General features: G+C 47.2%; 1 protein-coding gene across 2 annotated transcripts; it reads left to right on the top strand.

Moving 5' to 3' along the window:
* The first annotated feature begins 1693 nt into the window (after window positions 1-1693).
* On the top strand, window positions 1694-23715 carry LOC119187767 (uncharacterized). Of its 2 annotated transcripts, none has more exons than XM_075869007.1 (4): window positions 1694-1837; window positions 19426-19487; window positions 19893-20033; window positions 23440-23715. In XM_075869007.1, exons 1-4 carry the CDS (start codon window positions 1795-1797, stop codon window positions 23647-23649), a joined length of 456 nt encoding a protein of 151 aa, XP_075725122.1. In that variant the 5' UTR covers window positions 1694-1794; the 3' UTR covers window positions 23650-23715. The 2 variants fall into 2 exon arrangements, with proteins under 2 accessions (XP_075725122.1, XP_075725121.1); XM_075869006.1 differs by lacking the exon at window positions 1694-1837 and adding an exon at window positions 14279-14402.
* Window positions 23716-24373: the final 658 nt, after the last annotated feature.

Here is a 24373-nt window from a genome sequence, read left to right on the forward strand (position 1 = left end):
CTTTAAAAAGTTCACGGCAGTGTGAGTCTTCCCTAACTCAAATCGATCAACCGATAGAACGTGTACGGAAGTCTTTTGGAGTGCTCGAAGTTTAGTTCGTGGTGTTAAATTTCACGGGTTCTACTCAACAAACCTGCAGCTTTTATGAAATTCGTAACTACGTCTGTCACGGTGAGCTTTTGTAGTGAGGGCAGAATATTGAATGAGTGCAAGAAGTAAGACCGTACAATAACCGGCCACATAAGGTGAAAAAGTATACCTAAATTCACGAACAATACGTATGCGCGCCGAAGCCCACGTAAGCACGAGAAATCTCCACTGACTGAATTAGGTGATCTTAATCATTATGGAGTCATCCACTAACACATGTCACCTTACGATATTGTACTTTTGTATGCAAAAACAAAACAAAACAATTGTCAGATCACACGAACAGAGGCCATCTATAATATGCGAAGCACAAATGAGGAACGTTGATATGTCACTTTAAGATCAGCACAATGTTACGAGGCGGACGTAAATTATGCCGTAGATCACTTTCATGTCATGATTATCATGTTTCAACTTGTCATTTACTTTCGTCGTCTATTCACGAAAAAAGATACCAAATTTGGTATTTGTGGAGCTAGCGAAACGGACGCGAGCGCACTATGAGCGTAGCATGTAGTCATGTCTTACATGACACGCATGTCATAATTATCATGTTTGCACCAGTCATACACCATGTTCGTCACTCATTCACGTCACGTAACACCAAATTTGGTATATGTGAAGCTAGTGAAACGACCGCGAGCTCTCCATGAGCGTGGCGTGCAGTCATAACTTACATGACATGCATGTCATGATTTACACGTTGGGGCCTGTCATTTACGTTCTCCATGCAGTCATGTAATGACATACCAATTTTGGTACAGATCCCATTATCGAAACGACCAGGAGAGCTAAAAGTCGTAGGCGGCTAGACAGACAGACAGACAGACAGACAGACAGACAGACAGACAGACAGACAGACAGACAGACAGACAGACAGACAGACAGACAGACAGATAGACAGACAGACAGACAGACAGACGGACAGATAGATAGATAGATAGATAGATAGATAGATAGATAGATACATAGATAGATAGATAGATAGATAGATAGATAGATAGATAGATAGATAGATAGACAGACAGACAGACAGATAGATAGATAGATAGATAGATAGATAGATAGATAGATAGATAGATAGATAGATAGATAGATAGATAGATAGATAGATAGATAGATAGATAGATAGATAGATGCGGTCAAAGTCGCCGAAGCTCGCTAAAAAGTGCTTCGCGTTTAAAATGTCAACTGGGAGTTAAACTCTGAGTTAAAACAGATTTTTATCGGTGCATACATGTCACCGTAGAACACATACAGTTTGACACCACAAACTAAACTTAGAGCGCTTCAAAAGACTTTCGTACACGTTCTATCGGTTAGTCGATTTGAGTTAGTGAAGACTCGCACTGCCGTGAACTTTTTGAAGAGCGTTCTCCATTGACAGTCACCACTTCTCCCGACACGAAAAGATAACGCTTGAAATAAATTTGGTATCGTATGGCAGGTTTACTACACGTCAGTAAATTAACTCGGAAACAATGTCGTGGAAAAAATTTTTTGCAAGGCATGAGGATAAATATGAATTGCAAATATCTTTCCAGTCCCTGGTAGATTCTGAGAGGGCAAGGAGCGTGTAGGCCAATATAAAGCTCGAACAGCGAAATCGTTTGGCTACACAAAAAATCCTTCGCGATCTAAGTCATGGATCCTTTACGGATGGCACTTGTCAGCGCTGTGTCCACAGGTAAGTGTCTTATGTGTAAAAATGTCAGACCTGCGCGGAATGCGCAGCACAGTCACAATGAGGGCAAGAGGACCGGCCTCACTACAGCCCCTTGTAAACTCCCTTGGGGCGCCCATCACACGTACAGTTGCAAGGTACCCTACGTCATCAATAATGACAACCGTGATAGAGTGGTAGAATTAGAGTTTTAAGAACTAGGGGAACATGCGCTATGTCACCATTCATCATTCAACTGAGGAATTTCGTTCAATATATATATATATATATATATATATATATATATATATATATATATATATATATATATATATATAGTCTAGTAGATCCTCCGTGAGCGGTCACAACGTGGTTTATTTCGACGTTTCGGCCTAGAGTCTGGCCTTCATTCCTGATGAAGGCCAGACTCTAGGCCGAAACGTCGAAATAAACCACGTTGTGACCGCTCACGGAGGATCTACTAGACTATATGCAACGCTACGGCCACTCAACCACCATGCCTGCCTATATATATATATATATATATATATATATGTGTGTGTGTGTGTGTGTGTGTGTGTGTGTGTGTGTGTGTGTGTGTGTGTGTGTGTGTGTGTGTGTGTGTGTGTGTGTGTGTGTGTGTGTGTGTGTGTGTGCATATATCTTGCGAAGCAACGGTGAAGGCGACCTTTACTAGGCCCAGAAGACACGACGAAGCGACCACACCCAAGGCACAGAACTCAGGCAAGCCAAGTCCCCACAGCAGATGAAGATGGCGACCACTTATGATGATGAACATGTGTAAAGATAGCAGATGTGCTTAATGAATGCCTACACTAACCCCCCCCCCCCCCCACGTGAAAGCGGTCATCCTGACCGCAGTTCTTGGCCGCAGTTTGAAGCGAAGAGGAACGCCGTATGAAAGGCTTCATGTGGTATACGTGGACTATTTATGCTGGCCGCCAGTGGTGGTCCGTTGGAAGAAGAGTGGGTGCCACGCTATAATTGACAGGAGACGTTTGCTCTAAGACAGTGTAGGGGCCAATAAAACGTAATTGAAACTTCTCGCACAGGCCGGTAGTGGGAATGGGTGTAAGAAGGAGGACTTTGTCGCCAGGGCTGAAAGACACGGCACAATGGGAGGCATCACATTCAAGCTTGTGATCCTATTGCTTGGTTTCAGTGTTGGCGCGAGCCAGCTGGCGGCAATGAAGTAGACGAGACACGTATTCTTCACTTGAAGATGAACATGGTTTAACAGGCGCAGAGAAGAACGAAACATCGAGGAAAGAAGAGGGGAAGCGACCGCGGACGAGGTAGAATGGTGAGTAACCGGTTGTGCGCAAAAGTGAGAAATGACAAAATGGTGTCCCAGTTTCTGTGGTCCGGTTCGATATATATCGCTATCATATCTGATAGTGTACGATGAAAGCGCTCAGTCAGGCCGTTCGTCTGAGGATGGTAACTGGAGCTTGTTTTGTGTGTAGTGCCGGATGCCTTGAGCACTTCTTCGACGAGTTGTGAAAGATATACTCTTCCACGGTCGCTCAGAATTACAGAAGGAGCTCCGTGACGAAGGATTATTGCTCGAAGAATGAAGTCAGCCACTTCCGAAGCTGATTCAGAAGGCACGGGAGCTGTTTCGGCGTAGCTGGTCAGGTGGACGACAGCTGTAACTATTCATCAATTGCCCGTGACAGTCATAGGAAGCGGACCATACAGGTCAACGCCAACTACCTCAAATGGTTGCAGGGGATACGGGAGTGGTTGTAATTGTCCACATCGAGTTGATGTCAGCAGCTTGCGAAGATGACAAAGGGCGCATGAGGCAACGTACTTCGCGACACAGGTGGAAGCCCGACCAGTAGTAGTGACATCTTATGCGGTCATACGTTTTCTGGAAGCCCATGTGTCCAGCAGACATGTCGTCATGATATGTCTTGAGGACTTGAGCCCGAAGAGAGCGAGGTAGAACGGGCACCCAGCGTTGACCATCAGGGTGGTGTTCTGCTTTACGCGCTCAGCAAAGACACAACCACACGAGACGCTAGCTAGCAAGGGACTGTTTATTGATGGCTGCCGCGCCGCGCGCGCGCCCTCTCTCAAGGTGGCCAGGTGAGGTGGGATTATCCCGATTTATTAAGCGGTGGCCCGCCTGGTACATCCTCCTTTTTCTTTAGGTGATGTAGTCGGCAAAGCGCGTCGGTGCTCTACGTGGCCTAGTTGATCTTCTGAGACTCGAGTCGGCTGCTTCTTGTGCCTGGCAAGTGACCTTATGCTGGGACGGGACCACGTCGGGGTCCCTTGATGGTTGACTTGCAATGGGTGGTGCACGTGCAGCTGACTGGTTCAGTAGAGCATCCGATGCAGGCGCCTGTTGTGACGGATGTCGTTCCTTTCGTGATGCGGATGCTGTTGTCAAATCGGGCGCTGTATCTGATGTTGAATGTTGTCTATGCTGTATAGGCAACGGGATTATCGGTGCGACATCCTTGTCATCCAGTGGGTCTAAGTGTTCGGGCGTCCTTTTTAGATGCTGACGATTCCTTCGATAACGCCGGCCTTCATCTGTACAGACTATGTAAGATCTAGGGCCAGCAAGTTTCTCTACTCGGGCTTTCGGAAACCACCCCTTGTCGTTTCTTATTCTGACGACGTCCCCTTCGGAGAGAGGTGTGAGAGGTATGCCTTTGCCGTGATCCTGTGGATGTTTCCGCACTGACGATGTCGAAGCCGATGAGAAGTCTGGAAGTCGTCCCCGAAGCATCCGTCCCATAAGGAGCTGACTTGGTGTGCGTCCGTCTATCAGGGGCGAGATTCGATAATTGAGCAGTGCAACCCAGAACTCCTCGCCAGCGTACTCACTTTTCTTCAAGAGGCGCTTTACGACCTGTACCCCTTTCTCAGCTAGACCATTGGCCCTGGGGAAGTGTGGACTGGATATGGTATGAGTAAAATCGTATTTTACTGCAAACTGTCTAAACTCTCGCGATGTGAACTGTGGTCCTCCATCGGTACAGACTTCAATGGGTATACCGTGGCGAGCAAACATGGTCCCTAGTGTGTGCACTACGACCTGACTTGTTGACTGAGGCAACTGTTCCACTTCTGGGTAGTTGGAGTAGGCACAGTACGCAACCAGGTAACGCTTGCCCCCATGGTCAAATAGGTCGACACCAATTCGCTGCCACGGCCGCGTTGGGATTTCCCTCGATAACAGTGGCTCTGAAGGTTGCCGGTAGGCAAAGTGCTGACATGTGGCACACTTGCTAATGAGTGACTTGATGTCAGCATTCATCCCAGGCCAGTACATCAGAAGGCGTGCTCTGGCTTTGCACTTGCTCATTCCCAAATGGCCTTCATGAAGACGTTGCAGCATGGATCGCCTCAGACTCTTTGGGATTACCACCCTGCTGCCCCGCAAAAGCACTCCATCAACATATGACAGTTCTGACAAACATGGAGCTAGTTCGCCTGAGACTGGTCGTCCTTCCTGGAGTGCCTCCACCACTTGCTTGAGGTATGGGTCCGCCAGGATTGCAGAGGTCAGTTCAGTCTTCGTGTTCTCACTTACGATGCTGGCTAGCACGCGAGTCGCATGGATGCATACGTCTTGTTCGCTTTCTCCGTCACTCGGTTGGGTTCCTGGAATTCGGGACAGTGTGTCCGCCACTAGCAGATGCTTCCCAGGAACATATTGCAATTTGATATCAAAAGGCATTAGCCTCAAGAAATAGCGCTGCAATCGTGGCGGCATTTCACTCAGGTTCTTTTGTGAAATAGCAAGCAAAGGTCGGTGGTCTGTTTCGACTGTCACTGATAACCCCAGTACGAACTCCCGGAAACGCTCACAAGCAAACGTCACGGCCAGCGCTTCCTTTTCAATTTGGGCATATTTTGTTTCAGCCTTTGAGAGCACCCTTGAAGCATAACCCACTGGGCGCCAATCTTGGTCATGGAGTTGAAGAAGAGCAGCACCTACTGCAAAGCTTGATGCATCAGCTGAGAGTTTCGTTTGCTTCACTGGGTCAAAAACTGCGATCACTGGAGCCGATGTCAAAGCCTTAATAAGATCTTTCCATTCTTTGTCATGGTGAACTTCCCATATGAATTCAACATCATTCTTTATCAATGACCTAAGGGCGTCAGTTCTTTTTGAGAGATTAGGTATGAATTTGCCAAAGTAATTCATAATACCTAAAAACCTTTGAACTTCCTGTTTACACGACGGCTTTTGCATGTTGGCAACGCATTCAATGAGACTAGCATCGGGTTTTATTCCTTCTTTGCTGATACAATCTCCCAGGAATTTAACTTCGGCCTTCGCGAACAGACACTTTTCTTTGTTCAGTGTCAGGCCAGCCTTTCTCGCTGCCATCAGTGCTGCACGCAGGCGTTGATCATGCTGCTCTTTTGATGCACCCCAAATTAAAATATCATCGACATATACGCGTGTGCCCGGCAGGTTTTCAAACACTTCCGTCATTGCCTTCTGAAATACTTCGGGGGCGGACGCGATACCAAATGGCAGGCGCAAAAATCGGTATCTTCCGAACGGCGTGCTAAAGGTGCAGATCTTTGAAGTGTCTTCGTCTAAGGGGATCTGGTGAAACCCGCTATTGGCATCAAGCTTGGTGAACATCACCGCTCCTGCCAGCTCTGCTTCTATTTCTTCATGTGAGGGTAGCTGATAATGCTCGCGTTTAAGGCTTCGATTAATGTACCGCGGGTCTAGGCATATTCGCATGCGGCCATTCTTCTTCATAATAAGAACAAGTGGACTCACCCAGTCTGACGGCTCTTCCATTTTGCATATGATGCCCTGCGAGACCATCCGGGCCAACTCCTGCTTAAGTGGCGCTCGCAGTGCGTGTGGCACTTTCCTCGGCGGCATGATCGTGGGGCGCGCATCATCCTTCATTGCCAGCGAATATGGTCTACGGATGAAGCCCAGACCGTGGAATAACTCCGGGAACTCGGTGACCCAGTCGGTGCTAACGTCACTTCTTGAAGATACATCGTGAACGCGGGAAATCAGCCCGAAACGTTCTGCTGCATTCAATCCGAGTAGGACTTGCTTGCCTCTCTTGACCACAAAAAAACTGATATTCTCTTGCTGCTCTCCTAGACGTAGTGGCAGACTGATAACGCCCAAATGATGTATTTTGCTTCCTTCGTAGTTAGTAAGTACTGTGGTCGATGGCCGCACCATGGTCGGCAAACGCATCCTGCGAAAGTACGAGTACGGCAATATGTTCGCTTGCGCTCCTGTATCCACTTTCAGTTCTGTCGGGTGCCCGGCAAGGTCCCCTGCCACCGTCCAATCCTGATTTTTGGACACGTTTCTGATTTGTACCGTGAGAACTTGAATGTCTTCATCGGTAGCGTCCGAGGACTCCTCCAGTGCATCTTCTGTTGCAGCGACGCCTAACTCATGAACGCCGCGTCTACTCCTGCAGCAAGCTGCAAAATGGTTTCTTTTGTTGCACAGCGTGCACGTTTTTCCAAACGCTGGGCAGCGTCTTGGTCCGTGAATCTTGCCACAGTAGCCACAGCGTCGACGTTGTCCGCTCGTACGAGACTGTCCGGCAGCGTTTGCAATTTTTTCGACTCTCTGCACTTTCGCTTCGCTTTCAAGAGCCCGGTTCTGCGTTGCTGCCAGTTCCGCGGCTTTGCAGATTTCTACAGCTGATTCTAGGGTTAAGTCCTTCTCCTGAAGCAGGCGTGCACGTAGCTTCTTGTCGACGATACCGCACACTATCTGGTCCCTTACCATCGAGTCCCTAAGTTCGCCAAAATTACAAGTCTGTGCTTTCAACTGAATATCGCGCAAAAACTGTTCGAAAGGTTCACCATCCTGTTGTTGCCGACTGCGCAGAACGTACCTCTCGAATGTCTCGTTGCACCGAGGCGTGCAGTAGTCTTCGAAGGCTTTGACGATCGAGTCATAGTCCTCTCGTTGTTCTGCTGATAGAGGTAGGGTGTTAAACACTTCAATTGCCTCTGGGCCCGCGACGTGTAGAAAGATGGCAGCCTTCTGTGCTGGCGTCCGTTTCTTGTTGGTCTCAGTAGCTTTGAAGTAGAGTTCGATTCGTTGGCGGAACTTTTTCCAGTTGTCGGCCGGAGTATTTGTCAGTACAAGTGGCTCGGGTGGTGGTAGGCAGTCCATCTTCAGCGCAGGGTTCGACTGTTACACTTCTGACACCATGTTCTGCTTTACGCGCTCAGCAAAGACACAACCACACGAGACGCTAGCTAGCAAGGGACTGTTTATTGATGGCTGCCGCGCCGCGCGCGCGCCCTCTCTCAAGGTGGCCAGGTGAGGTGGGATTATCCCGATTTATTAAGCGGTGGCCCGCCTGGTACAGGTGGTAGATATGACGGTACATGACGTGGTTGTTGAGCTTGAACTGCGTCAGCTGTCGGCGAAGACGGACGTTAGGGGGCCGGCAAGTCCCGTCAAGACGGTCCATGATGCAGCGACAGTAAGGGTCAGCACGTCGGGGAGGTAAGAACAAACCACACTCGCTCGGAGAAGTTGGCTCCACAGTAGCTAAAGACGAAACATGTAGGGAAGAGATGGCCGAAAGCTCCTCGAGTGCGGCAGTGGCGGATTCGTTAAGTGGCCCCGAAGAGAGCGGGCAACGCGAAAGTGCGTCGGCGTCTTGATGTTTGTTTCCCGACTTGTATGTAATTGTGAATTCGTATTCTTGCAAGAGAAGAATGCGGCGACCAAGGCGGCCGGACAAGTTCTTGATTGTCGAGAGCCAGCACAAGGCGTGATGGTCCGTAACCACAGTAAAGTGGCGGCCGTGAAGATAAGGTCGAAACTTTTGTATCGACCATACGACCGCAAGGCACTCCTGTTCGGTGACGGTATAATCCTTTCTGCAGGGGTCCGTGCACGGCTCGCGTATGCGACGACCTTCTCACGTGAAGATTTGTCTCGCTGTAGGAGAATTCCACCAATGCCTTGACCACTAGTGTCTGTATGCAGGAGCGCGGTTTCGTCGAAATGGCAGAGGACTGGTTCGAATGTGAGTGCACACTTCAGTTGGGCAAACACCGCTTCACATTCAGGAGACCACACAAAGGCGACGCCTGATCCGAACAACTTGTGCAATGGTGAAGCTATTGAGGCAAAGTCTCGAATGAATCGGCGAAAATAAGAAGCGAGGCCGAGGAAACTGCGCAAATCTTTGGCTTTTTTAGGACGCGGGAAGTGTTGGACAGCAGAAATCTTGTCTGGATCAGGACGAATACCGTCCTTGCTTACGATGTGGCTTAACACTTTCATGGTCTTGCTCGCAAAACGGCACTTTTTGGTGTTCAGCTGAAGGCCTGCGTTTGCAAGGCACGTGAGAACTTCGTCCAGTCGTTGCAAGTGCTGAGAGAAGGTTGACGAAAAAATAACGATATCGTCTAAATAGCACAAGCAATTTTTCCATTTCAAGCCTCGTAAGACTGTGTCGATCATCTGCTCGAATGTTGTTGGAGCATTGCAAAGGCCAATCGGCACGACATTGAATTCGTACAGCCCATCTAGTGTTGAAAACGCTGTCTTTTCTTTGTCATCCTCGTGCATGGGTATTTGCCAGTAACCCGAAAGCAGGTCTAGGCTTGAGAAGTACTTGGCACCTTGCAGTGAATCCAAGGCATCGTCTATGCGCGGCGTGGGGTAAACATCCTTGTGGGCAATCTTATTAAGTGCTCTGTAGTCCACGAAAAATCGCACGGAGTCATCTTTTTTTTTTTTGCTATAACAACAGGGGATGACCAACGACTCGTCGAGGGACGTATAATGTTCCGTAGCAGCATATCGGCTACATTTTGTTCAGTGACCTCACACTCGCATGAAGAGACGCGATATGGTCCACGGCGTACGATGGAAGTGCCATCGGTCTGGATACGATGCCTAATAAAGGACGTCTGTCCCAGAGAGGAGGAATGGGCATTAAACAATCTCCTATGCTTTTGTAGCAAGGCAAACAACTCATCTGTCTGTGAAGAGGTCAGCTCTGGACTAATAGCCGCAGCAAGAACAGAAACGCTTGATGAACGTCCAATAGAAGGAAAGTCAGAACACGCTGGCATAAGCGGGGCAACAAAGACAAATCGGGATTCGGTAACGCAAGCCATTGTGGTGCCTTTAGGAATGAGAATTTTCTCGGACGTCTGGTGTGCAGCATAGAGAAATCCGGAGCCATTGTGGAACCGCGCTAGACCTGAAGCAAGGGCTATACCTCTTGCGAGACAGCGTGCAGATGGCTGGACAAACACGTCACCAGAGTCGATCACATTAGAAGTGATGGTAACTATTCGCTGATGATCAGGTGGTAGCTCGGTATCTTCCGCAGCGAGCAAGCAAACGGGCTTGTCATCCGCATAAAGGGCATAGTCGGTTTCCATCATATGAACAACATTTTCTCGGCAGCAGATGGAAGCGTTCGCCGTAGACAGAAAATCCCAGTTTAATATAAGTTGGTGGGCACACGAATTCAGCACGGCAAATAGCACAAAATGGAGAAGACCAGCTATGAAAACACAAGCGGTGCACATAGCGGCAGGTCTAATGGCATCCCCTTGAGCAGCGAGCAGTGTAGGTTCATCATAAGGGGTGGTGACTTTTCACAGACGTGAGCACAAGGAACGATCAATCATAGACAAACAAGCACCAGTGTCTATTAAAGCGTCCACGTACACACCTTCTATTAAAACAGATATCGTATTGTATGGACGCACTGGAGGAATTTCTGTCTTTTCGTTCGATGCAGCTTTCCTCCAAGAGCTACAGAGGTTAGTTTTCCGGGCGTTGGTTGGTGAATTGCGAGACAGGTCGCAATGGAGACGTGGAGCGGCGGAGGGGTGATGGTGAGCGGTGTCTAGTAGAGCGGTACGAAGGGGTTGGCTCAGATGTCGCAGTCGGAGACGGTGAGTGACGTAGCGGCGGATCATAAGGACGACGTTGGAAAGCGGACCCGCTTGTCTCATCATCCCGTCCGTAGGGGTCGAATCCACGACGCTCGTCCTGCTGACGCTTCCGACAGAAGCGTGCAATGTGGCCCCGGAAGCCACAGTAATGACAGATTGGACGAGATGGCCGCCATGGTGGGTGGAAAGGCTGGCTAGGCGCACTTGTAGTTAACGAAGCCAGTGGGACAGGCGTCGAGTGTGCGGGCATCGGTTGTACGACGGGTGGTGAACCAGCGAGGACTTGCCCGTACGTCGGCTGGAGTCGAGGTAGCGGAGAGTATACATACGCTGGCCCGGTCATGGACGCCAACTCCTCTTTGATAACGTCGCGCAAAGAAGTGTTGGAGGGAGGTGGTGGACTTGGTGTCGTTGAGAGGCCGAAAGATTGCAGCTCTTTCCGTATAATCGCCCGGATCATAGCACGCAATGAGACATAAGTCGTGGTGGTATTTTCAGCGCTGTCCGGCGGTAAGCCTTGGGACTCAAGTTCCTCTAGGCGTTGGCACGTGGCAACAACGTCAGTGACTGTGGTCGGGTTTTGTATGACCAAGTCATTGAACGCGTCCGTGCCGATCCCTTTCAATGGATGACGAATTCTCTCCGATTCAGACATGGATGTGCTGAAACGGTTGCAGAGAGCAAGCACATCCTCTATGTGTGTGATACACACCGCCTACAACATATATATATATATATATATATATATATATATATATATATATATATATATATATATATATATATATATATATATATATATATATATATATATATATTGCCTTTTTTGATGCTGTGGCTGATATAGAGAGATAATGTGATCAATGACGATAAAGAATTATGGCTGAGCTTTTTGAGTGGGTGGGCAGTTTTTCAAAGTTCAAGCCAAGTTGCATTGTGTGAAACCTGGTGTTATTAAACTCTTATAACGCACTATACTGCGTCAGTTAACGTGCTACTGTGCCTAACATGAAGCCTATATGGCAATAGGCATGACACACGGCGCACTGGGTATCTCGAGCCTAGAGTGCACAGAGTGGGTTTCCTTTTTTCCCCTAAGCAGTTTCAAGCACCAGTATAGCTCCGTAGTAGAATATTGTCGCGGTTCAACGTAAGCAGATCACCGAGACGTTGAGTCCTAGAACCGACGGCGTGTGTTTTTATGCAGGAGCCAAGAGCAAGAGACCTAAACAGAAGCACGTCGTCTTTTTCAGTGTCCCTTTTCACGAAAATGTTGGCACGCACATCGTCTTCGTTCTCTGTTTCGAGCGCGGCAATATTAACGCAACAGCAATAACGAGATCGTTTCACAGCGATTCCGGCGTCGGCGTCGTTGGTTTCGAGCGAAAAATCACCTTCTCTCTGACTCAAGAAACAAGAATGATGCAAATAAAATAAATAATAAAAATTTCATGGTCCGAGTGAGGATCGAACTCAAGACGCATCTGCGTGATAAACAGTATTCGACCAGCAAGCCGAAATATTTGTTGAAACTGCTTTGGAAAAGCACATATGAATGTCACCTAGGGAAAGGTATCTTCCCCGGGCATAAGTTTAGATTCACGCCGGATGTCAAAATCTGTGAATTTAGCAAACATTGGGTGTTTTAGAGACTCACGCATTTTGTATACAAAGCGCTCTAACAGATGTAATCATCAGCAGCACAACCATAAACAAAGACAGCAGCTGTGTGAGTGCACGTGTAGTGGGCTCGTTGCTGACTCGCAAAAGAAATACTTACGGCATAGCAGACACTTAAAGGCATAGAGTTTCCTAATATACACTAGAGGGAACTCTGGGGCTAGTGTCTATGGGAGCTGCAACACACGGCGCTTCGGTGAGCATGGGAGTGATGGGTAGTACACACACTTGTCTAATCTTCGTACTTCCGGCCTGATTTTGGCTCCGGGTGTGTTCGTGTGGCTTGGTGCTGTTTTGTCACGAAACAAAAATCAGCAAATGTTCAGGTGTTGTGCTTCACCACCTTGCTCTTTTAGACTCACCTTTCCAAATCGGGTCACGAAGCTCAAAAGGCTTGAATTTTTTTTTTCAAAACAAAACCAAAACACCGCAATAAACGAAGCCTCAAGTACGATTCACCACCCGCAAGTACGAAGATTAGGCAAATGTGTGTACTACCCATCATTCCCACTGTCGCTGAACGATCGCAGCGACAGAGTCCTCTCTAGTTGATGTTAGGAAACTCTATGCTTAAAGGGACTGCCTGCCACTCGGAAATGTTTTTGTGATTGTGGCGCAAACGAGAAGAGCATTCATCACATCGACGGCAACGAGGATGCTTTCGAGCAAGCAACTTGTCTTCACGCGGTTACGCGTATATATTGTCACGCACCAAGAGCCGTGAAGACAAGACAGCAACAGCTGGGCAGAAAGACACGAACGTGTATCTTCAAACGAGGCGCTAACCACACTTCTTCGTTCTCTTTTCCCTTTTTGGCTCGACAGGGCTTGCCGGCTCACAACTCTGGGTGGCAATATAAACGAATCCCTCGTTGTTGGACAAGAACCTGTGCACGTTTTCCCGTCTGATCACCCAGAATACGGACGTTCAGTGGCAGGTCTGCTTGAGACAGCTCCAGAGCCGTCTCCTTAGGAAAGCTCCCGAACGCCACAACCGTGTGCACGTGACAAAGCAGGTTAACCTTCCGGGCTACATTCATGACGCTCTGTCGTTGGGTCTCAAGTTCGCGGTGGAAACCAGGAGAAGACCCGAAGAACTGTTGACTTTCGTGAGGCAAGTGTCAAAGTGTGCAACAGAAGAAGCAGTTCCACGTCTCATTTCTCAGGGTGTTGACGTGGTTTCCCGCTCTAAGGTAGCACGTTCGAAACTCTCGGTTAAGCGCGTCGCTGACGGACAATTCTCTATGTGTGCTACCAGCTGATAAGAAAGGTGGCTTCTGTGTGCTTCCTACGGGGGTGTTTCGTGAAAAAGCCAGCAGTGCCGTTGCCAAAGTCTTCAAGCGGTGCGATGGCATGTCACTAAGCAAAGTAAAGTCCTCAGCTATTTAGCTATGCAAGAACCTCAACTTTGGTAAATCAGAGAAGTCATCACGAAATAGCAAACTGAACCACCTATAGGTTAAATTCAGTGCAAAAGCCCATAAAGTTGACGTTCCTCTAAGGATTATTGTGTCAGAATACGACTCCTGGCAGAAGCCGGCAGCACTGTTGTTACAAGTCAAGCTTAAGTGTTTATCCATTAAAGACCTCTTCCTGATAAGAAACTCGAATGAAATAATCACTTTTTTTTAGAAACTAAGGCTGATAAAGGTTGCCAAGCATTTTCCATTGACATTAAAGATTTTTTTTAATCGATTCCTTATAAAGACCTGCTCGAAGTAGTCGAACAGTCCATTGATGAATATGGTGCCATAAGGTTCCTGAATGACGCCCTGATATATAGCTGATATTTTTCAGAGCTTTTACAACTTTATGTCGTGTCAACTTTTATTAAATGGGACAACGCTTTTTATCTACAGAAAACGGGGGTATGCATAGGATCGTGCACTGCACCCATACTGAGCGATCGTTTTCTCGTCCGTCTTAATGTTTTGCTGTCTGATAAGCTCGCTCAGACGAAGGTGCGACAGATTTTTCGGTATGTGGACGATTCTTGTTCTTTATTGAGTTTACTTCACTTGAGATTGAGTTGCAGGCTGCAGAAATTCTGCCAATAATTAAGGAGTGTCTTGTACAACTTGAAGTGTCGTACGAAACACCGCAAGGAGGCACAATCCACTTTTTGACCATCGTTTCGGTTTTTCGTTTGAGCACACTGGCTGGTGCTATGAACCGCGGTCGGAAAAGTCTCTCTTGCAGTACGATTCGGCGCATTCAAAACTGATACAACGAGGGATGGCCAGGTTATGTTTTAGAAATGCCCTGATGAAGTCATGCCACTACACTATGGCCACTACTTTTGCAAGGCAAAGCAAGCAGTTATCCTTGGCATCCTACCCAGTGTTGGTGCAGGTGTCGGTAGCTGAGGGCCTGTTGCATGGGCCACCTACGAAGGGACGGCCTCAGACTAATGGTGAGCCCGATGCTGAGAAAACCAGTGTAATTCGGTACGTGCATCTGAATTCAAACCATTCGAAAAAATAGTCCTGAGAGGAAATGTCCGCGTGGTGTTCTCTGCAGACGAACTAAGCCGTCTATGTAAGCTTACCAACCCCAAGAAGGAGGTGCAACCCACCTCTTGAAAGAAGCATGTAACTAAGTTTGTTGAATGCACCCTAGCTTCTGTGTACATCTTCGTGCTGTCGTGGGGCGCGGTTTACATTGGGCAGACTGGTAGGTGTGTTAATGACCGCTTGCGCGAGCACTCTTGCAATGTAGCAAACAAGATTTATTCTGGTGGTTTCCTGGATATGCATTGTAAGGCGTGTGGAGGCACTCCATTCTTTGACCAGTGTGTCATCTTGGGCCACAGTCGTAACCAGTTGACACGGGAAATTAATTAGGCAAACGCTATCGCAAAATGTGCGAAGCTGTGTGTGAGTGCGCCGTCTGTGGCTTTATCTCAAAAAGAGCTCAATTTTCCGGAGCGCGAGCTGTGAAGCATTGATATAAAATTGTTAATTTGAAATCAGATCACAACTAGGTTTCCTTGATAGTGTGCTGTGCCACACGTGTACGGTTTTGTCATGTGTGTGGCGTCACATGGAATGAGCTATATAATGTGTTGTATAAGGGTACGCAATGACCAAAAGTTGGAAGTAAGCGCTCACACTGTCGTCTGTCTTTCCCCTTTTTGACTGCGTAGTATCTTTCCATTACGCTGAAACTGAGCTGCGCTAAAGCAATATCAATTTATCATACACCAACTCACCCAGTAAGCAGTGCTTGTACATATAATCGCTTTGGTTTGAGAAAAGAAAGGAACTGCGGGTGACAGATGAAATATGAGGATGCCGGGAATTATCAATTTTCTCTCGGTCCGCAATATGTAATGTTTGTCTAGCTGCTAGAATTATGTACCTTTTGCAAGCACTTAGCTACACGCGTAGAAGCCTACAGAAAATTCACAGGGCGTTTGCTAGATTCGTTAGGAGCTCTACGTGGGAGTGCACATCAAGAACAAATTTGTTGAGCGATTCAAGAAAGGAAGTCTTTCTTTGATTCATCTGTTTCTGAACCAAGTAGTATCTCATTTCACGCTGTTAACAGACCAGAGAGATGCCTTTTTATGTTGTTTGTTTCAAACAATGTTACTTGATCACATGCCTGACTTCTCTGTATGATCACAGAGAGAGAACGATGATCCTTGCCGCCGTTCTTCCGCGAAGTGGTGTTGCCGTATCGATTCCTAGGTTCAAGGTATTCTATGGATTACTTATCCAACGTGAAAAGAAAGCGCCTTCCGAAGGATCTAGTTGACAGTTAATTCCCTGTACCCCTTTATAGATCAATGTTTGAAAAAGCGTTTGGCCAATATTGCCACATGGAATATGCAGCACGAAGAGAACAACGAAGAACACGCGCAGCGAGTGAAGAAGACGAGGTTCTCTTCTGATCAGTTTACCAGTATTCTAATACAATTAAAGTGAGTTCCCTGGATTCGACTGCTGCTGTTTCTGCATTGTGATACTGGTGGAGGCGCTGAGTACATGTTCGGGACGCCTGACAACAGCCCCGCATCTGGTCAAGAAACAATTCCGCGCATCGACACCCCCGTTCACCGCAGCAGCCGGCGCCTGTTAGGCCTCAGCCCGGAGTTTGGTCCATTGCCGGAAAGCGTGACTGTGCCAGAAAGCATGACGGCGCCTGGAAGCACTGGCCCCAACATGTCCAGCCCAAGCACGACACAGGTAACTGTTTTGAACCCTCGACTTCCGGTTGACTTCCACGGAAACGCATATGAGGATGCACATGACTGGCTCGAGGAATTCGAGCACACAGCGAATGTTAACGGTTGGAACACCACACAGAAATTGGGCTACGTTTATTTTCCGCTTCAAGACGGAGCCCGAACGTGGTTCACGAATCGCGTGTGGTCGTCTTGGGACGAGTTCCGGCAGAAGTTTCTCGACACGTTCGCGAGCACTGAAAGACGAGAAATTGCACAGCGTCTCCTCGAGTCACGGATTCAGAAACCAAATGAATCCGTTACGATGTTTGTTGAGGACATGGCGCGGCTATTTCGTCGAGCAGATCCTAATATGCCCGAAGCTAAAAAGGTTAGCCACCTCATGCGGGGCGTTAAGGAGCAGCTGTTCGCTGGCCTCGTACGAAACCCGCCTACAAGTGTGGATGAATTCTCCAAGCAGGCGACATCTATCGAACGCGCACTGCATCTACGTTATCGCCAGTATGACCGCCCAACCCACAGTGCACCGATCAGCGTGGTAGCCTCTACCACAGCAACAACACCCGACGAAGGTTCTTTGCGCCAACTGATACGAGAAATCGTACAAGAAGAGGTCAAGAAACTCGTCGCCAAACCGAATGACTGCGCGATCGCCTCAGTAACGGAAGTTGTACGCCAGGAGATCAGGCAAGCGCTCTCACTTCCTGAGCCGAACACGAGCACTCCCAGGGCAAGCTATGCAGACGTAGTCCGCCGACAGCCAGCGAACGTACCGACACCATATCAGTACCACCAGCAACATCCGCCGACAGCGCCTTGGTACTACAGAGAAACTTCGATGCCGAGGCGGCCACCACTTCGCAAAACTGACATCTGGCGTACCCCTTATCATAGGCCCCTGTGCTTTCACTGTGGGGAAGCAGGCCACATAGTTCGGTATTGCCCGTATCGCGCCGCAGGGTACCAAGGATTTCCTTCTACGGTTCCTCGGCGCCATTTCAACGGAACATCTGACGTCGACAATATGTTCTAAAACGAGTTGAAAACATGTCGATACCGCTCAACGTAAAGACCATCTTTTTCAAACTACACACAGGAACCTTGCCTCTGAAAACATGTCGCAAAGCAGAGGGATTTATGTAGTATGAGGAAATGTGTGCTGCCAGTGTAATCAGTCAGAAACTATTGAACATGTCTTTATTGATTGTAAGAATGTCATATTGTTCTAGGGCATATATTGCAGAAGACTTTCAAGATAGACCGATTTCTTCATCCACACGGCATACGCTCTCTGCCCTTTGGAAATTTTGCTCAGCATTTGGATGTTATCTTTTACTTGGTCTACATTATGTGTGGTGCAGCTTGCTGGCTTAAAGACGCTGTGATAAAAGAGTACCATCTGTTCATGAGTGTTTCGTAGCACTTGTAGTCCGAGTGCGTGATATGTATAACACGAATGACTGTGATGAGGATGTCATATATTTTATGTATAAACGTGTATGAAACGAGTATGATGTATGATTGCTCGACTATCTTAATCTGAAGTCAAGAACGCAATAAAGCAAAAAAATGTGACCATGGCGCACTGAACAGCTTGCTCGGCATCTGTTGCCGCGGACCCACAGGTCACTGGTTCGACTCCCGATGACGGACCATTTTTTCCCTCTTCTCATCGTGCGTATTTTTTGACGTCACTTCCGTGACGGCAATACGTCATTGAAGTCCTGGTGAGCCGCGGCATAAAACACTTTCGTGTTAAAAAAATTACACAATCTCTCGCTAAAAGGAACCATGCGTGAATAGGAAGCAGCGTGGAGATGGTTAACTTGAACGGGAGATAATGTACTTTATTAGAAGCTTGTGCAGGCGCTAAAGTGCCTGGAATGCTCTAGGCACTATACAGGCGCTAACGCTGACAATGGTGGTCGCGTTGACGCTGACGCCCATCGCGGAGTTGCGCAGGAAGGAGTAAGGAGCACGCTTCGTCACTTTATGCCGCGAAACTAAACCGCGGCGCCACAGCGGAGTATGCAGCTGTCGCACCACCTGCCGTGCGCGCCGCTCCATAGAGTCGAGAATTCCTAGAGGAGTTACAGGGGGGAGTGTAGGAGAGGAGAGAGAGTGGACATGTACTATGTTGGCGTGGGCGTCAGGAGAATAGAGAGCGTAGAAGAGGAGTGGACGCGCGTGCACAGGGGGAGGGGGGTGGACACCGCAGGACTGAGGGAAGGGAGACACAGCCCCTGACACAAGATGCGTCGCATATAAAAATCAATTGCTCATGGAGGTGAAACGGGTGTGGGTTGCATTTGTTCTGGCAACTCGCGGAAACCTGGAGATATGTCTTTCGCGTAACTCTTGGGTTCAGCGCAATCCCATTTGAGAACCTGTGCGTCGGCCCTGATTTACCTTTGAATTCGGTGCCATCCATAACGTGAGGGAATAAATACAAGTAATAAAGTTAAATAAAACCGGTTACTGTGCATTCAGCTGTTTTGTCACGCAGTTTGCAAAACTTGTGAAGCGAGAAAATACTTTATTAAGACGATTTCTGCAACGTAATTGCATGAAAACTTTTTCTTTAGCGGTAAAGGCAAAGCACTACTGATGCAGTGAAATTTGTTTTTTAGGATCCTAATAGATACCCTTTCTCGGTTGATTGAAGATTTGAAGATTTTCCCAGCTTTAAATAATTTAACAGCACCATCAAGTTGCAGAAAAGCTGCGCTACAGAACCTTTCTATTTGTAATCTTGTTACTTCCGTTAACGACAAAAAAAATCGCAATATTTCGTTGTTTTCTACCGTTCCAGTCATTATCGCCACAAGACCACTTACCACAACATACCAGTGTGGACCTTTTTGTCCTCCAGAGGTAAGTGTTGGGGCTCCAAAAAGCCTTTCAGAGCGTCCTGGTTGCTTAATGACGCTGGTGTATTATGTCACGTGTAGAGATCGTGCGGTAAAACCTCGGCATGTACATCTTCCGGCGTGAAGGAAACACAACCTCACATTGACAGTAAACTGGTCAATGTGAGGCAGAAAGAGAAAATGGCAGAAAGAGAATTCGTGGTCTGGAACGCGCTTGTTCTTCATCGTCATCCGCATCATCATCCACGGCACGCCGCAATTGGGTGCGGCGGTGGCGGCATGATCACTATCGAGACCTCGGCGGCGGTGCGGCTGGCTTGAGTAAAACACTGCAGGCCAGTGGCGCAGCGCACACGTGTAGCTGCAACAAAAAGTAAAGACCTGTAATTACTTTTTTTTTCTTTTTCAGAATGTCACAATGAAATCCTGCGTCACGCTATGTTCTGAAGAAGAAATAGAAGAAGGAGAAAACGGAGAGACCGATGCTTTCCGTATTACGGTTCTCGCTGAGGCTAATCAGGGAAGATTCAGAGACGGGACACCGTGCTTGGTATCCTTTCATTGCCATACCGCTTTATTTTCTTCTAAGCATTTTATTGTCTTCAGATACCTAACACCTTTTGAAGTGGCACGCAAGAAAAATACCTTGCCAGATTTGGTATTTTTGTAAGCTTCTTTTTTTATTCAACGAGCTGAAGGGGGACGGATACTCGCACTTGTCGCGGCAGAGAATCTGGGAATCTAGCACAGACAAGTTTAATGACCTAAGTTTTGCCATGTATACAGCCTGCTTCTCAAATGTAAAATACAATAACTAGTGAGAAGACCTAAGGTGGCGCGTATGATTGAAATGAATATACTGTTCACGAATTCACTCGAACAACTCGAAGAAAGAAATGAAAACGCACGGTTTTCAGTAATATATTTTCCTTGCCGAGAATGAATGTTTTTCTTTACGGTACGTCACTACCATTTGAGTAAACTAAGGCTGTTGTAAGCGATTTAGGACGCACCTCGTTTTCGTATACATTTTGGGCAAGACACTCCGGACTGCATTTTTTCCGGTCCTATTTACCGCTGATGTTTTTTTACATGTTACATTCTGTTCTCCTGATATACTTGAATTCGATGCGTTGAAGGATGGCGAATAAAAACGCCTATCGTCAGAAAATATGGGTAGATGTCATTATGTCTCTTACTCCAAAGAGGCAAAGAATGTTAAGGGAGGAAATTTCAAAACCATTTTCATTACACTAGGACGGCTCGATTGAACGTTCATTCAAGATAATTTGTTCGAATGCCATTGGGCCTCTAGACATCAGACAGGCATTGAAGTTCTGGGAAGCCTGGGAAACGGTAAACTAGAGATAAAATTCAAAAGGCAAACGTCTCGCAGCGGAGGTAAAATGTGATGATACGGGTGTCAATAGGCCAGCGATTAAAATTATGACACAACGACGTTCAAGCTTCAACTAAAAAATGATAGACGCTTGACGTGGTTCCACTCTACAAAACAATAAATGAACACGTCAAAAAGTGACCAAAGAGATTTCGAGACATCCAGCCTAGTGAAAACGTACCAATTTGTCGAGTGTTTGCAAATTTCGCCAGTGAGTGTTTTGGAAGAATTTGCTACCGAGAAGCTCAAACGTTGCGTTGCACTGGAGCGAAACACTCGCGACAACTAGGGATACGAAACGGCACCGGTAAGAACATACAAACGACAGCCATAGCGCATAGTATATAATAATATCCGTTCATGTAAATGGAGCAATTTCTCGATAACACGTGCTTAGATATCGGGAAAGGTTCATTCATCCCACTTCGAAAGTGAAGGAATAATTGTACAGAATCACTTGTTGTCGTAATAGTATTGTTACGATGAAAGATGTTTATCGGAAGGTGGACTGATGGAAAAGGGCTGAATGGCTGCCGCCCGGCACCGATCCACCCATGTCTTGTCTTGTCGCCTAGATCTTGGCTCATACCCGCAAAAGGGATTGGCCACACTCTACCTTTATTAGAAATTTTTACACAATGCTTCGTAAAAAAGAGAGAAATTAGATAAGAACAATAATAAATGTTTCTTTAAAAATGTGAAAAGTGCAGAAGACTTGGATGAACCAATCTAGGCAAGACAAGCGCTCTTCGTCCCCCTCTTCGTCCTCACTGTCGCATTAGCGTAGCAATATAAAGTAAATTGCCATAGAGGCTAGTATATGCCGGATCAACTAGTCACGCAAAAATGTACAAGTGGAAATGAGTTTTCAACAATGTATAGTGAAGGAAAACTCACAATTTCGCCACAAGGGCGAAGCAATGAATGCGTTAGCAATAACTTGGAACGTAACCATGAGAACGGCTAGCAGATCGAAACGTGCAGCGCACTGCTCACGCACAAATGACGCATAAAAACAACAAACACATGACGAGAGCTAACAACGTTTTCATGTAGACGCTTAATGCGCTGTTAAAACAAAAATGACGCACGAAACGTAATCACAGGTACCGATATGAGTGCCAACTAACAAGTGTCCCACTTGTTACTTCACTGTGTTTGAAAAACGCGCTCTTTCCGCAAACGGGGCCTGCCGAGAGAGCGAAGTTGACTTTTGTGGTCCAGGCAACTAACGCAATCCTTCCGGTGAAAGGCCAAGGCACACGATTCTCCCCACCGAAGGATAAGCGCGCGTGCGCAAGCAGCTAACCACCACCCCCATCCGCGGGGCAAAGTACGCGTGGCAGATAAGCGCGCATTGGAGCATCGCGACGATCTGGGTGCCGAGTGCGGGCGGCTTTTAAAAACGATAGTCTTTCTTGGAGACCTTCGACGCAAAAAATTTTGGTCTGTCTGTCTGTCTGTCTGTCTGTCTGTCTGTCTGTCTGTCTGTCCACTCCTAACGGCATCATGTACTTAAAACGGCCAACCCCCATCCGCAGCGCCCACCAATGTTGCTCAAGCTTCAGTGTGATGCTTGTGCAATTATTAAATAAAAAGCAATTATTGCGCATGTGTGGGGCGCCATAACAACACGTATATATTCTGCATGTGAGCCTTTTACTAGAAAAGGCATACATAAGCAATTTTGAGGACCGTAGCGCTTATCACGGTGCGCTGACCATGGAAGGCTTGCACGAAAAAGGCGTTTCCAATACTTTTCTAAGACAAGACGGTGGTGACATCTATCTTTCGCCTTGTGTTCTACACATTATCACCTCTGAGACGGGCGCGCACACCCGTCTTAGAGTCACGCACTTCATTTTCTAAGAAAACTGCCAGATGGTGCTCATGTCTCACGTGTGACGTGGCTTGATGCACTCATTCGCCTCCGCTGCACGCTCGAGGCACTCTAACGCAGCGCCTCCAGAATACCATGCACCGATTTTCTTTGGCAGAACATCAAATGAACGTTTTGTTCACTCTCCCTACACGCAAGACGATTGTCATTTGATGACATTTGCAGTGTAACATGTAGATATGGGGCTAATTTTTTCTTGAGTTTTCAAATATATACGTATACTTATACGGTGCATGACGGCGGCGGACACGGCAGAGCCCAGCCGAGACGGCTATCGCAATATTAACCAAATTATACGGAATGTTTTACGAACAAGTACTGCTGTATGTCACAGCTGTATGTCACAGTGCACTTCTTTTGAGCTCGCTGCTTCCAATCTTAATTCGTAGCCATCATCGCGTCAACACTTTCTATAATTTCTCTTCGGCCACGGGAAGAATTGAAAGTTACAAAATTAAACAAGTGTGCTAAAAACGCGAATGTCAAGTGTACCGAAGCCAAAAATTGCAAGATGGAATGCAGTTTCTAGGGAAACTTACAGCACCGTAAATATTTTCGCATGAAATTTTCCACACGCTAAACTTTAAAGAGAAGTGCTAGCGTGTAATTATGGCGGACTGCTCTTCGCTTAACTGTGATTTTCATCTTTTTTCTCAGATTGAAGACGACGAGGTTCTTGAGCGTGTTGGGGAGGTTGGTGAACAAGTGGGCATGTGTTGTGGCGGAAATTGTCTGGAGATAAAGGATGGTCGAAATCCCTGCAAGAGCATGATGCGCAAATGCCAATTTGAAGAAGAAGTACGGCTAAACTTAACGATACTACGAAAGCAGTGGGAAAGTAGAAGAAGGAAGTCAAAAAGAAAATAATTTTCATCCAAATTCACCAAAACCAATGAAAATAAATATACATGCACGCACTGATATTCATATACATTGAGAAAATGATCGAATAATTTTATATACACATTGTGCGCGTAGATGGACGTGCGTTTGAAATGCGCTGGGGTCGACAAGACATATTTCTCGATCCAACCTCACTGGGCTGCCGCCCATGTGGGAGAAATCGAGGAAAATGAGGCACATCGCAAAGGTGACCCGGTCAAAAAGATGCAATGCACATATGCCAGACATTCATTACGTGAAATGTCAGCCAGGTTATGTATTATAGATCGAAAACCACATGGATGGTTACGCCAAAGCACAAGTAAGTTATTCTTTGACTAGTCATCGCTCGCCACTACTTTCCACTCCATGCCCTGTCAAACGGTGGCCGCCGCATGTCTGCACATGCTAGGGCGCCATGTGCATACACTCTTGCGCACAGTGCTGCCCTCTCCGTCGTACGCGTCACTATGCTCTTCGCAAGCGTTTGTGCACGTAGATGTATGCCGTGAATTTTTTGTTTCGCGTGTGTGTGAAACATGGGGTGGTGTTGTGTTCAAACGTTTAGAAGAAATTACGACGGAAGTCCAAAAGTTCAGTTGCTTTCTTTCGCGAGTGACCCGATGCGAAGAGGCGAACGGCAAACTGTGGTGCGGCGTGGCGACGGGGCCACCGCACAGTTGAAAAAAAAACTTCAAGGTAAACGAAA

Source organism: Rhipicephalus microplus, chromosome 7 (assembly GCF_043290135.1).
Source record: "Rhipicephalus microplus isolate Deutch F79 chromosome 7, USDA_Rmic, whole genome shotgun sequence".
Classification (NCBI taxonomy): Eukaryota; Metazoa; Arthropoda; class Arachnida; order Ixodida; family Ixodidae; genus Rhipicephalus; species Rhipicephalus microplus.

Excerpts from the sequence above, each read along its gene's own strand:
- LOC119187767 (XM_075869006.1), top strand. The coding sequence starts at position 14,351 with ATGTTTTGCTGTCTGATAAGCTCGCTCAGACGAAGGTGCGACAGATTT. Across the intron at positions 14,403-19,425 it reads AAGGTGCGACAGATTTTTCG|TCATTATCGCCACAAGACCA; the intron begins GTATGTGGACGA and ends CTACCGTTCCAG. Across the intron at positions 20,034-23,439 it reads GAGACGGGACACCGTGCTTG|ATTGAAGACGACGAGGTTCT; the intron begins GTATCCTTTCAT and ends CTTTTTTCTCAG.